The sequence below is a fragment of the Hyaena hyaena genome, unplaced genomic scaffold (assembly GCF_003009895.1).
Source record: "Hyaena hyaena isolate Hyena2069 unplaced genomic scaffold, ASM300989v1 scaffold_215, whole genome shotgun sequence".
Classification (NCBI taxonomy): Eukaryota; Metazoa; Chordata; class Mammalia; order Carnivora; family Hyaenidae; genus Hyaena; species Hyaena hyaena.
In genome coordinates this window covers 1,465,173-1,477,568 of record NW_024080846.1, presented here as the reverse complement: position 1 = coordinate 1,477,568, position 12,396 = coordinate 1,465,173, and the positions used below count along the sequence as shown (strand labels likewise).

The window sequence follows — 12,396 nt, the reverse complement described above, 5'->3', positions numbered from 1 at the left end:
TCTCTTAAATTAAAAAAAAAAAAAAAGAAAGAAAGAAAGCACCTGTGTGGTTCTGGAGAAAGGAGACTGGATAGTACCTGGTTTTTTGCCCTCCCTTTGCTTTCCCTTTGTTGCCCAAATGTTCTTGACCCCTCAAAATTCACATGTTGAAACTTAATATCCAACGTGGTGGTTTTTGGATGTCATTAGCTCTCACAAATGGGATTAGTGCCCCTATAAAAAGCAACCCAAGGGAAATCTCCTGCTTCTTCCACCATGTGGCCTTCACCAGACACCAAATTTGTTGGTATTTTGGTATAACAACTCAAACAAAGACACCACAAATCAGGGCCTTCATATAGTAGGTGTTCAATAAATATGAGACAGTCAATGAAGATAGACATTCCCTTCTTCTCTGGGCCTTTCTCTCCACTCCTTGCTGATTCCAGACCAAAGCTTCCTAAACAGATGGAAAGAGAGAGTGCTTTGCAGAGAAATGAATTGCAGCAATGAATAATCAGCACAGAATTTTTGCAAAGACCAAGGCTTTTTATTCTGACCAGGAGACCTTGACTGTCTGAAGACATTACTGTGAGCCCTTGGTGGAGAGGACAGCCTCATTGATGCTCTGAGTGATGTAATCTATGTTGCAGGCATTGATACAGGTGAAGTTGATCCAACCATTCTTGGGGATGTAGATATGCTTCTCCTTGACCAGGTATTCCACCTGCTCGGCTGGTGATGATCACAGGGTCTGAGATATGAGGTTGGCCACCTCTAACTCCCCTCCAGCCCAGAGTGGATTACGGGGGATAGAGATTGTCAGTATTTCTGGCGATCCAGAAAGGTCTTTAAAGCAGCTCTACTTCCCTCAGGAAAGAGTCAGACTCTGAGGTGATGCTAGGGACTGGTCACCTAGTCAGTGAAGTTTAATGCTCAAGTACAATCCCAAGGTCAGAAACGGGGGAGCTGCCCCCTCTTAGACACTTACAATTGAGTCCAAGATAGCTATTGGGCCCCTTCTGATCCGTGATGTGATCCCAGGAGCCAGGGGTTCCCAGGAGCCGGAGCTTCTCCTTCACCTTTTCCTTGACCAGCATGACGTCCTCTACAAGTACTTTCAGGCTATTCTTCCTGCAAAAGAAAAGACAGCAAGAATTTAAAGTATGAGCCCCCACCCGTCCACCCTTTCCCAACCCTGCCCAGCTCTCAACTCCTCGTTGCCTTTCTACTCTTCTTCCCTTCATAGGCCCCAGCCAGAGTGCCTGAGGACACACTAGGGGAGCCTGGGATCTGGGATGATCATAAATAGGAGGGGAGTTTCAGCCCATATTAATTAAAGCAAGCCAAGCAGGCTTGTAGGCAGATTTTGCCAGAGTGGCAAACCCTTGATGCTGCCTAATCTCCTCCTGCAATCTGAGAGAGTTCAAATAATTCATTGGACCGTGTCCAAAAAGAATGTCCTCTTACCACCCCCCCCCCCCCCCGCCAAGGTAAGGCAACTTTTGGCATGGCCCCTACCGTTAGCACACAGTGAGTGGTCAGCAAATGTGGATGAATGAATGGAGTCAACATGGTAACTGGGCGGGAAGAATCCTGTGAATCGGCAGGTCTACGGGTATGTCTAGAGGCTCTGCCATCGCCCTTCCTGCTGCCACCCTCTGCCCTTACCACTCTCCATGAAGAGCAGGATTACAGAGGATGGAGGCGATAATGCGGGCACCCGTGCCAGGAGGGTTCAGCCACAGGGCCTGGGTGAGTGTCATCAGCTGGGAGAGGACACACAGCAGGAGCTGGTTGTTGAGCGCCACCACGACCAAGACCCCCACGCCTTCATCTGCGGCATTGGAACAGACAGCCCTCAGTCTCCCCCTCCATTGCTTTATGACTCTACCTCCAACCTTGTAGAAGACAGGTTTGGAACACAGGGCCCTCCTCCTGGTACCCGGGCCAAGCAGCTATCCAGGCCCCAGGAAGTTGCCAGAGGCTCTTCTCCAGAAAAAGTAGCCATAAGTAAGCATCTCAAAGATGGGAGGCACTTGAAAGATCACTAGGTCCTACCCCTTCATCTTACAGCTGAGGAAACAGAGGCCCAAAGGGGCAAAATGATTGAACTAGAGTCAGTTTCGGTGGCTAGTTTTAGGAGCTGATGGAGACAATATCAAAGAACCTGACTTGTAGCTCAGTGTTCTTCCCTTCTGCCTCCTAGTGCTCTCTCTGGAGGCCTTGGCTCTCTCCAGAGGGTAGGAGATGCCAAACACGTTGTTAGTGCCATGACTGTGGCACCATTTCAGCACTAGGCCTGCCCTTGCCCTTCTGCCCACACCATACCATAGATGCCAAAAGTCTTGGACAGAGACTGGCTGCAGAAGAACTCAAAGCCTTGAGACACAAAGTATTGTAAGAATCTAGTATCTTCTTCCAGGTCCCCAGTGGATAAGCCTTGATAGGGAATGTCAAAAAATGGGAATATCTGCTTCTTCTGTAGGAGAAAGGAGAACAGGAAAAGGATGAGATTGGTGGAGGAGATGGTCTCTGGTGAGAGGGAGGAAAGTGTCAGCTGGATATCGGCCTCACCTTCATGGTGGCCATCAACCTTGTCCACTGACTTTGGGTCAACTTGCAGTCACCAACGGTTCCGATCACAAAGATACAGCCAGGTGGGGCCTGCTGCAGGCAGACATGGTCTCATCAGGCACTTACCCTACCAAGTGAGAGTGGGACCAGGGCCCATGGAGGAGAAGTGATCCTCCCTATTGGTTCCTAAGGGCTAGGCAAATCCAACCCTAGAAAAGGTCTTTCATGATGACAGGGCTGGAGGGGAGGAAAGGAAAATAAAACTGTAATCAGATCTGGGGAGAAGTTTCTGAGCAGGGCCCCTCTACCTCCACCACATTGAGAAGCACGTTGGGGTCCATGCACAGCTTCTTGGAGTCCCAGAAGGAGTATTCAGAAACTTTAAAGCCTATGTCCTGGAAGACGAGTCCATATGGCTCTGTGGGAACAAAGCCCCCCTCCAATTGGTACAGAAAAAATAAAGGCAGACGTGCCAGAGAATGGGCCTCAATGTCAATGGGTGAAGGTGGGACAGTAACAGGGAAAGGATGAACATCCTTGGCTCGTCCACCATTTTGCTCATGACTGAGAGTGAGAAGGACAGCAGTGAAGATTGCAAATGGGGTGGGAATCAGGAACAGGAGAGACGAACCTTCTGTCACCCTCCCTTTGCATAATACTCACCTTTTTTGGAAGAAATAATGTAAACTATTTGAGAATCTTGATGCCAAATTTTGAGGAACTGGGCCCCAAGTTGGAAGGCACCATTGTCACCAACAGTGTGCACACCCCCTACCTGCCAGCAGAAAATAAACAGAAATAATTCTTGAGGGGCACCTGAGTGGCTCAGTTAGTTAAGCGTCTGGCTCTTGACTCTAACTCAGGTCATGATCGCACCATTCGTGGGTTTGAGTCCTGGGTTGGACTCCACACTGACAGCGTGGAGCCTGCTTGGGATTCTCTCTCTCCCTTCCTCTCTCTCTCTCTGCCCCTCCCCTCATTCTCTCTCTGTCTCAAAATAAATAAACTTTGAAAAAAGAATGAACTCCTTAAAAAAGAATAATAGCGATACTAGTGCTATCTCAGATTCAGACTATTTCTTTTTTTTTCTATGTTTATTTATTTATTTTGAGAGAGAGAGAGAGCGCCCCAAACAGGCTCCACACTGTCAGTTCGGAGCTCCGTGTGGGACCCTATCCCATGAACTGTGAGATCATGACCAGAGCCAAAATCAAGTGTCAGACGTTTAGCCAACTGAACCACCCAGGGCCCCATGACTATTTCTTTCTTGAAAGAGCTTGTCCATGAGCAGTGTGGGCCAGCGCAAGAGCAGTGGCTTCAGGTTCTGATCCTGGCTCTGCCCTTGAGACTCTGGACTGAGTCTCAGGAGTGTCCCTGTCTATGCCAAGGAGGCCTGCAAGGCCCCTTTCAGGTTTAAGACTGGGCAACGCTCCCTGTATCTGGGTGAATAAACAAAGGGCCCTTCATCTCACCCTGTTCTCCACAATGACTTGGTTGTGCTTTCCGAAGAGTAGCTTCAAGGAGGCCTGGATGAACGACGTCATGCCCATCACCGGCATGTACTCATAGTTGAGAGAGGGATCCTGTGCGATCTGCAGTCGGATCTTGTGCACCACAGAAGAAACCCAGGGCTGGCCTTCGTTAGTCATGCAGACTGTGAGGGAAGCCACAGAGGGAGCTCTGCTACCCCGCCTCAGGGCCTTCGAGTCTGGGCTCTGCAGACGCCCACAAACAGTTCATCTGGCCTGGCTTCCTTGGGGCTTTGGAAAGTTGCCTAGGAAAAGACAACTGTCTTTTTTTTTTTTTTCTTCTCCTTTATAAAAACAACGTGCTGTCAGTGAATGTATAATTTTTGTCTTTTTAAAGACAACTGAACCCTATGCCATTTTTAAAAAACTTATGCCACTTTCTTTAAAGTTTTTGTTTATTTATTTTGAGAGAGACAGAGATGGGGAAGGGCAGAGAGAGAGAGAGAGAGAGAGAGAGAGAATCCCAAGCAGGCTCCATGCTGTCAGGGCTCGAATTCACAGACTGTGAGATCATGGCCTGAGCTGAAATCAGGAGTTGGAGGCTTACCCGATGGAGCCATCCAGGCTCTCCTAAACCTACGTCATCTAAAGGGCAAAAATGACGAACCACGCAGGAGCCATAAATACACAAGGCTAAACAAAGGTAACCCTGACTTTCACATTGGCAAGGCCTGGCTGTATTTCACAAGAGTCCATTTTGGGGAACATTCATAGTTCAGGAACAGAAAAGGAGAGGGGAGCAGGGAGAGGCTGATGAAAATCCACGAGCATCTACCTTTATAGGCCAGGAACATCTTGTTAAGATAATCATCTTGCTTGTAGGTCTTTAATAAGCTGCCCTCTAGCTTCTGGGCGAGGGGCACATCCAAGAACACTGAAAGGGTGGGCATCCCTGAGGTACAAGTACAGCCAAGCCTCTGCTGTCCCCTGTTCTTGGCCCAAAGCCTTCCCCCACACCTGGCCCAGTCAGGCCTGCCTCTTTCCAGAACCGTCACAGCTCCAACACAGAGGCTCCTGACAGCTGGTTACCAGAGCAACAGAACCCTCCAAGTCCCGGTCTCTGAGGTGGTGATCCCCAAAGGCTACGGGAAGATTCCATGGCAGTTGAGGACCTTACTCTGAAAAAGTGGGCAGAGAGCAAGGGGTGGGGGGTGGCGGGAGGAGCTGGAATTCCCAGGTACCTCTCTCTAACTTACTGCCTTCTCTTCCCCAGTTGCCCAATCCAAAATAATAAGGCAGCCCCTTGGAAGAAAGGGCAAGGCAGGAGGCCCATGGGTCAGGTGAGGGCTTCTCTTCAGAAGTGAAAACCTCGGGGGCACCTGGGTGTCTCAGTCGGTTAAGCGTCCAACTTTGGCTCAGGTCATGATCTCACATTTCGTGGGTTCGAGCCCCGCGTCTGGCTCTGTGCTGACAGCTCGGAGCCTGGAGCCTTTTTCGGATTCTGTGTCTCCCTCTCTCTCCACCCCTCCCCTGCTCATTCTCTCTCTTTCTCTCTCTCTCTCTCAGAAATAAATTTTTAAAAATTTTTAAAAAAGAAGTGAAAACCTCAGACCCAGCCGTGATGCAAGGTGAGGGATACAGTTAGAAAGCTTCTACTTTCATTTTGCTAAGGGTCCCAGATTTTAACAGGAATAGAAAGAGAGCACTGTTTGCTTCCATAATTATTTTAAATAAAAAAGGCTATGTTTAGAAGCAGCATAATATGAGACACCCGTGTGGCTCAGTTGGTTAAGCATCCAACTCTTCATTTCGGCTCAGGTCATGAACTCACAGTTTGTGATTTCAAGCCCTGCATAGGGCTTCGTGCTGACAGTGCAGAGCCTGCTTGGGATTCCCTCTCTCTCCACACCTCCCTGAAGCACTCGCTCACTTGCACTCCCTCTCTCTCTCTCTCAAAATAAATACATAAACTTTACTTAAAAATTAAATTTTAAAAAAGAAACAGTATAATATACAACTCAGTAAGCCAATCCTATTTGTTCTCATTTCTAGAGCCAAGACTTCTACATGTGTTAACTGGTTCAGCAGTGGACCAAGCAGCTAGTTTAGATTGCAGAAATCAAGGGCAGAAAGAGCGAGCCTCTGTAGGATCAGACTTGCATTTTGCTTTCTTCTTTTTTTTAATTTTATCTTATTATTATTTTTTGTTTATTTATTTTTTAAGAGAGACTGAGCAAGCAGGGGAAGGGCAGAGAGAGAGAGGGAGAGAGAGAATACCAAGCAGGCCCCACACTGTCAGCGTAGAGCCTGATGCAGGGCTTGAACTGACGAATGGTGAGATCATGACCAGAGCCAAAACCAAGAGTCAGATGCTTAACCAACTGAGCCACCCAGGTGCCCCTCTTCTTTTATTTTCTAAAGATAACTTTGTGAGCCTAGAGCCTGCTTTGAGTTCTGTGTTTCCCTCTCTCTCTGCCCCCTGCCCCCCCCGCTCACATTCTCTCTCTCTCAAAATTAAACATTAAAAAAAAATTAAAGAAATAAAATAAAAATAACTTTGCAAGTAAAAAAACATAATAACTTGGTAAGTGATTGTTGTAGACACTGCTAGTATCTCACCTAGATACCCCTTACCCACCAAGATGGTAGATAAGGCTTCTCTTCCAGATCTACCTTCTCTGGAGAATAACCCCTGGCTGACAGGGACCAGCTCACCTGGAAACTGATATGGGAAACAAAGGCAGAAGGAAATGAAAGATAAACTTAAATTTCCTTATAACCTGCAGCCCATTGACAAATAACCTGAGGCTGGCAAACCTGGTGTAACCAGGTGTGAATCTGGCAGTTTATACCTCCACCAACCAGGGCAGCCAGTTACTATCTGATCTAGGCATCCAAAAGGCCAGGCCTCTTGTCTTGGGGTATCTCCTGGCTCAAGTTGCTCTCTACAGCCTACCTCCAAATCAGGCCATTGCTGGACTTGACCTGGGACCACATCCTTCCCCAGCCCTTTCCCCATCACAATTCCACTCCCTCCTATAGTGCGCTCCTTCTGCCTCAGATCCCTTTCTCAGATAGTGCTTCTAGGGAAACTGCCTTGTGACACATGATTATGAAAATTATCCCTATTATGCTAGAAAACCTTAAAACTTCAAAAAGCTATAATGAAGAGCACGGATTTCCTAATGGTCAATTTACAACCGCTTTTAACATTTTGGTGCACCCCCGTCTGGTTTCTTTTCTATGGTGTTTATGTTTTAAGGTAATTGATATCAAAATTTACATGTAATTTGCGTGAATCCCCAGTTCACATTTCTGTTGTGAGAATTTTAACATGTGTGCCAATCAGAACGGTTTATGTTGCAAGTAATTTAAGAAAAAAAAAAACAAAAACACCCAACCCAAATGAGCTTGAGCAGAGAGATCGTTTATTGGCTCCATAACTGAGCAGCCCAGCATGCATCCGACTTCAGTGGCTGTTCAGTCCTGAGTGTCACCGTGCCCTCAGGGCTCCGGCTTCATTCTCTGTGAGTTCCTTGGCTCTGCTCTTCTGGATGCATCTTCAGCTTTGTTCTCCTGCTGACTCTGGGTGTGGGAGCCAAAGCGAAGGTAGGACAAGTCCAGAATTGATGAGGGAGCATAAGGCAAGCTGAGGGCAAAGCACGAGCTGGGACACCCCCCTCTCCCCAGGTGGGATATATGTGATATTCCTCAGGCACTCCTGGCTGCCTAAGAAAAGAAAAAGACAATCTTACCAATAGCCTAATCTCCAGAAACCTATAGACTCTGTTTCCTGGAGCCCTAATATCACCTAAATCAAGGTGTGAGGGGGTGTAAGTACTTGCCATGGTGATGTGGGAAAGGAAGGCAAATGAACAATTAAATTCCCTGACTGCCTACAGCACATTGACAAGCCCTTGAAACAGGCAGTGTGATCTTCCCTAGGAGCTTAGCCGCTCCTTTGCTGGGGGCAAAAGGGAATCTTGGCTTAACATTATCCTGACCGCCCTAATCCCCTGCCCATGATCCTGTGAGTCTCCTTAAACACATAAAAATTCTTTTGCAAACCTCCTTTGTCTTAAAACCCCAAGTATATGTTGGCAATTACACTCCAAGCATACGTCCTCTGATATATATCTGAAGGGTCTCCGGACTGAGGGTTTTCTATGCAATAATACATGACATTTTCCTAACAATAGTTAGCCCTTCAAGGTCCTGGAAACCTAGCTTCCAAAATTCCCAAGACTTATGCTTTCCCTAACCCCCTCCCAACCTGAAGGTATATCACTCTTAACAATCCCAGGGCAGCTCTTTCTGCCCACGGGTCCTGACCCCGTACTTTAATAAAATCATCTCCTTTTTTTTTGCACCAAAGACGTCTTCAAGAATTCTTTCTTAGCTGTCAGCTCTAACCCCCCACCATCACCCCCAAACCCCATCAGAATGATATATGCATTTGAGAGAAATGTATGTCACAGCTCCATTTGCAAATAAACAAAATGCCAATTGCTGAAGGGATGTTTAAATGAATAATGGGATATCCATAGAATATGATGAGGGACCATAAGGCAAGCTGAGGGCAAAGCACAAGCTAGCATTACCCACTCCCTCCCCAGGTGGGATGTGTGTGACATTCCTCAGGCACTCCTGGCTGCCCAAGGACAAAGGAAAGGACAGAAAACAAATGGTTAAAGTGATAGTCTCTTTCAGTTTACAAATATCTTAGCAAATTACAAGAAAAGGGCAATCTTATCAACAGCCTAATTTCCAGAAACCTATAGATTCAGTTTATTGGAGGAGCCTCGACATCACCGTCTCCTTCATAGCGTTGTGGGGAACAAAGGCAGAAGGAAATGGCAGATACAATTAAATTTCTTTATAACTGGCAGCCCATTGGCAAATATTTGAGGCAGGCAAAATAAAAGATTTCTCTATGAACTCCTTACTGTCTTAATGTTAATGCTTTGCTACAAGGAAAAATAATCTTAGTTTGACAGTAGGTAGGCCTCCAGTATCCTGTGAGTCTTCTTTAGCATATGAAAATCCCTTTGGAAACTTCCCCTTGACTTTACTTCCCCCAACTCTAGAATACAATGGAGAAATGGGGAGAAAGCCAGCCTCTCTTCTACAGGAGCCCTTCATGGCCAGTCGGTGATCATGGTGATTTTGTTCCCAGGAACCTCTGACATATCCTGCGCATAGGACATCACCCGGGAGTTGGGGAGAATTTTTCTGGTAATGGACCTTCTCTCTCTAGGAGGAGCATGGGAGCTTCTCTTTGGTCCCCAGGGGCTCTCCCTTGGGATGCCTCTTCAGCCCATTGGGAAGCATCAGGATTGCAAAATTTGGAAAAGTGCTGATCTTCTTTAACACTCCATGGTCTTCATAGGATCCCACAGTCAGAACTCTTCTGCAGGAGACACGACAAAACAGAGGTACCCTACCTGGATCCAACCCTTCATGGCTTTAAAGCAGGACCTGGACTTAAGGGCCTCTTACAGAATGTGTTTATCTGAAAATGTTTAACTAGTAAACTCCCTCCTAACATTGGATGTCTAAACAGGCTTCCTCCTGATAGAACTCAGTCGCTGGAGGAAGCATAGGCCATCCCTGATGAATGCCCCAGGGCATTAAGGAATATTCCCTAGGAGAGCAGCTGCCAAAACTCCCATTGTTTCAGGGAAATTCCCTGTCTTCTCTGGCCTGACATGGACTACATGTTTCCACTTTGGAGGAAAACAAACATGGCACCTGCCCCTCTGTCTGAGCTGACCAGATGTAGAACCAGGAAACCTTTCTCTACCTGCTGGTGGCATCTTGCCTCTTCTGCCTCCTCTTGTTTTTGCATCACCTAGTGTGTGGCCTGCATAACTGATTCTATCCCATCCTTGGTGCCTGCGGCACAGTTGGCTCCTCCTCCCACCCTCGGTGTCAAGGAACAAAGAGCACCAACTTGGAGCGCCCACTTCAGATTTCCCCACTAGTGTTCCAGGTAAAAATTGACAGTGGGGAACAAATTGTCTTAAGTGGACACAGGTGGAATGTACTCGATGTTTAAACTAATTTAAGTTTGTTGGTTTGAGATATACCTGTGTATCAGCATTAAACATGAAACTTTTATTCTACCAAGGTTTATTAAAAGTCAAATATGCTCATGTTATCTCTATTGCAATTTGTTAGCAAAAACATGACTTAAAACTTCTGTTTCAAAGTTTTCATGGGTAATTGTTAAGATAGCTTTCAAAATCTTTGTTAACTTGGAACTTTACAGTTTTGCTTCAGGTGAGCACACACCCTACGTTGGGTAAAACACCAGTGCCAGTGAGCCCCGCTTCTCTCTCTCTCTCTCTCTCTTTCTCTCCATCTCTCTGCTCCTCAGGCAATTCTCTCTCTGTTTCAAAAAAAAAAAAAAAGATATATACATAGAAAGAAAGGAAGGAAGGAAGGAAGGGAGGGAGGAAGGAAGGTTAAAAAAAAAACAGTTCCTGGGGCACCTGAGTGGCTCAGTTGGTTGAATGTCCAACTTTCACTCAGGTCATGATCTTGCAATTCATGAATTCAAGCCCCATGTTGGGCTCTGTGCTGACAGCTCAGAGTCTGGAGCCTGCTTCAGATTCTGTATCTCCCTCTCTCTCTCCTTCTCCCCTGCTCACACTTTCTCTCAAAAATAAATAAAGATTTTTAAAAATTTTAAAAAATAAAAAAACAATTCCTAAAGGTAGGTTGGGAGAGCAGGGCACCTTATTAGCTGACCCAAAGAGCTAGTTCCATTGCTAGAAATGTGGATCAAAAAAATTTTTGCACCTAATGTCTGTGTCCACATAAATATGGTATATACTCTGGACCAGTGATCACTGTGTGTTTGTCTCCTTCCCCACTTTCTAGATGGCTTTTATAGCAATTTCCCACCCAGTATTGAACATTGGATGCACTGGGGAATGGTTAAATTCATTTTTAGTCCATAAGCTGCAGTATTATGGATAGCCACTTTCAGATGAAGAAAATACACCTCACCCAGAGATCCTAACTCTGAGCTGGATGTTGCATGTGGGTTCAGGTTGTTCTCTTTGGGGAGGAGAGAGTGAGTTCTTACTTAAATGCAGAAAAATTCATTGTTAGTTTTGACCATTATTAAAATTACATGTTTGGGGGAAACAAATATGGGCTGAGGAGCTTCCAAAAGGTGGAAGGTGGTGATTTTTTGCTGAATCCTCCCAGAAACCTTTTTCCTGCTCTTTCTGGTAGCAGGTCCCACCCCACTCCCCAGCTTTGGTTCCTGAATCCTGAGTCACAGTGCTGGCTCAGACAAGGGGCATGTGGCTCAAGCCTGGCCTTTTGGAGTCTTGTCAGAGCTGGAAGAGAAGAGCCTTTCATTACTCTCTAGTCATAAAGCTATAAGGAAATAATCCTAAAGCTTTCAGAAGCTACTGGCCCTGTCATACAGGAAACCCCCCAAAGTGACGTCAACTGCTTGTGAAGAGAAGTTGGAAGAAAGAACATTTTTTAGATGGCTCAAGCCTCTGATTCCTGTCAGTATCAGTTTAGATTTGTGGTTGCAAGCAACAGAAATGGACTCTAGCTGATTTAAGTCTCAGAGGGATTTACTGGAAAGATAGGGCAGCTGACAGAATTGCTAAGGGAGGCTGGAGATTCGGGAGCAGGAGCATGGCCACCATCAGACCACAAAAGGAAGCAGGTGGGGCTTCTACTGCTGAACAGCAGATGATGCTATGATTGGCCCACCTTCCCAATCCTCTGCTTGGCCTCGGGAAGGCCGGCTGCCACTGCAGGGCCCAGGAAAGGGTCTTTGCTGCCACAGCTTCTCCGGTGGGTCAGGAGCCTCCTGGAGGCTCGGAACCCCCACAGACCAGGAAGTCTGTGCCTGATTGGCTGACCCCACTCACGTGATCCTCTGCCCCCACCCCTCAGTGCTCTAGCTAAGGGGGTGGAGCAGTTAGTCTGGTCGTTATGGCTTCGAATGTGGAAGGTCAGCTCCGCCTTCCTGGGAGACTTAGAACATGGAGAATCTGCGAAACTTCAGAAAGGGGTACCCAGGTTGGGCAGCAAAAAATACGGGCGAAAAAAATTGTTGTGAAAAAATTGTTCACAATTATATCACCCCTTTCGTTCTCAACTCCAGCACCCCACACTTCCAGTAGTCTCAGCTACTGACGGTACTTATTTCAGAGACAGGAAAAGCTCTGGAAGGAGTTCCACATGCTCCCATTGCAGCTGCCAGTCTATTTGCCCAAGTGCCCACCTACTCCGTCTTTTGGTGCAGCGCTTGAGCCCACCTCTTCGGTGCCCCATCTCGGTCCACCCTTTGCCTTTGTGCCCCAGGTCCTGGCTACACTGTCCTGCCGCTGTCCTT

The 12,396-nt window shown here is 46.8% G+C and overlaps 1 protein-coding gene across 3 annotated transcripts; it reads right to left on the bottom strand.

Annotated features, from left to right (window-relative positions):
* Nucleotides 1-514: 514 nt before the first annotated feature.
* Nucleotides 515-5,068, bottom strand: GOT1L1 (glutamic-oxaloacetic transaminase 1 like 1). 3 transcript variants are annotated; one of them, XM_039242578.1, is made up of 9 exons: nt 4,861-5,068; nt 4,029-4,210; nt 3,220-3,331; nt 2,865-2,974; nt 2,557-2,649; nt 2,311-2,461; nt 1,651-1,816; nt 971-1,113; nt 515-714 (listed from the first exon to the last, which is right to left on the bottom strand). In XM_039242578.1, exons 1-9 carry the CDS (start codon nt 4,973-4,975, stop codon nt 566-568), a joined length of 1,221 nt encoding a protein of 406 aa, XP_039098509.1. In that variant the 5' UTR covers nt 4,976-5,068; the 3' UTR covers nt 515-565. The 3 variants fall into 3 exon arrangements, with proteins under 3 accessions (XP_039098509.1, XP_039098510.1, XP_039098511.1); XM_039242579.1 differs by having other exon boundaries at nt 2,557-2,646; XM_039242580.1 differs by having other exon boundaries at nt 4,029-4,330; nt 4,861-4,888.
* Between the last annotated feature and the right edge of the window lie 7,328 nt (nt 5,069-12,396).